At 80.2% G+C, this 1,214-nt stretch overlaps 1 protein-coding gene across 1 annotated transcript in view; it reads right to left on the bottom strand.

The window, feature by feature from the left end:
- Positions 1-609: 609 nt before the first annotated feature.
- PHOX2B (paired like homeobox 2B) overlaps positions 610-1,214 on the bottom strand; it is a 2,015-nt gene continuing 1,410 nt past the window's right edge. The window contains exon 3 of the mRNA XM_075709604.1: positions 610-1,065. Within this exon, the coding sequence (XP_075565719.1) occupies positions 610-1,065 (456 nt within the window). The remainder of the gene's footprint in view (positions 1,066-1,214) is intronic.

Raw genomic sequence — 1,214 nt, 5'->3', positions numbered from 1 at the left:
AACGGAGATGCCTAAAAACTGCGTGGACCGTGGAATAATAATAATTAATAATAATTAATAATTAATAATAAATACAAGCCGTCCGCCGTGAGGGGCGCGGGCCCTGCGGGGCCGGATCCGCGGTGCGGAGGCGGCGGCGGCCGCGGGGCCGGGGCCGGGGCCGAGCCCGGCGGCGGCAACGGAGAGACCCAAAACCCAAGGGGGGACAGTGACACCGGACGGCGGAGCGAGGAACGGCCCCGGGGGCGGCGGGGGGGCGGGCGGGGGGGGTGTGGAGAAGACACTTTGTCGCTGGGGCTGCCCGCGAACGGGAGCCTCCCCCCCCCCCCCGCCCCCCCCACCGCGGGCAGGGGCTCTCCGCGGCCCGCCGCCGCCTCCGCGCCCGCGCAGCGCCTCCTGCGCGGCGCCCCCCCCCCCCCCCCGCCCCCGCGGAGGCGCCGGCCCCGCCGGCGGGCCGGGGCGAGGGCAGCCGGGCGCGGCCCCCCGTGGGGGCGCGGGGGCCCTGCCCCGCGGAGCCCGGCGCAGCCCGGGCCCCCGGTCATCGCTACGGGCGGGCGGCGGGTACTAAAGGGCGGGAGGGGCCGCCGCCGCCGCCGCCGCCGCCGCCGCTCAGAACATGCCGCTCTTGACGAGGCTGCCTTTGGTGCCGCCGGGCCGCTGCAGCGAGGAGAGCACGCTGGCGAAGGGGCCGCCTAACGAGTCGGGGATGGAGGTGATGGGCCCGGGCCCCGGCGCCCAGCCCTGCCCCGGCCCCGCCGCCGCCAGCCCGCCGGGCCCCGCCGCTCCCTTGCCCGGCTCCCCCCCCGGCCCGCCGGGCCCCGCCGCGCCCTGCCCGCCGGCGGGGCTGGGGCCGCCGCCGCCGCCGCCGCCGCAGCTGGGCGCGGGGTTGGGGTTGGGGCCGGGGCCGCCGGTGCTGTCGGGGTCGGTGCTCTTGGCCTCCTTGCTCTCGTCGTCGCGGGAGGCGTCGGACTTCTTGCCGGCCGCCCCGTTCTTGGCGGCCGCCGCCGCCGCCGCCGCCGCCCGCTCCTGCTTGCGGAACTTGGCGCGGCGGTTCTGGAACCAGACCTGGAGGGGTGGGGGGGGGGAGCAGGGGGCGGGCAGCGCGGCGGCACCCCCCGCCGCCGCCTCCCGCCCAGCGACCCCCGCCCCGGCCCCCGCCAGCGGCCCGGAGCCCGCGGCCGCCGGAGCGGTGCCGTGCGGTGCCCCCGGCGCCG

This window comes from Pelecanus crispus, chromosome 4, assembly GCF_030463565.1.
Source record: "Pelecanus crispus isolate bPelCri1 chromosome 4, bPelCri1.pri, whole genome shotgun sequence".
Classification (NCBI taxonomy): Eukaryota; Metazoa; Chordata; class Aves; order Pelecaniformes; family Pelecanidae; genus Pelecanus; species Pelecanus crispus.
Note: the sequence above shows the minus strand (reverse complement) of the source record. Positions and strands in the feature narration are given on the sequence as shown.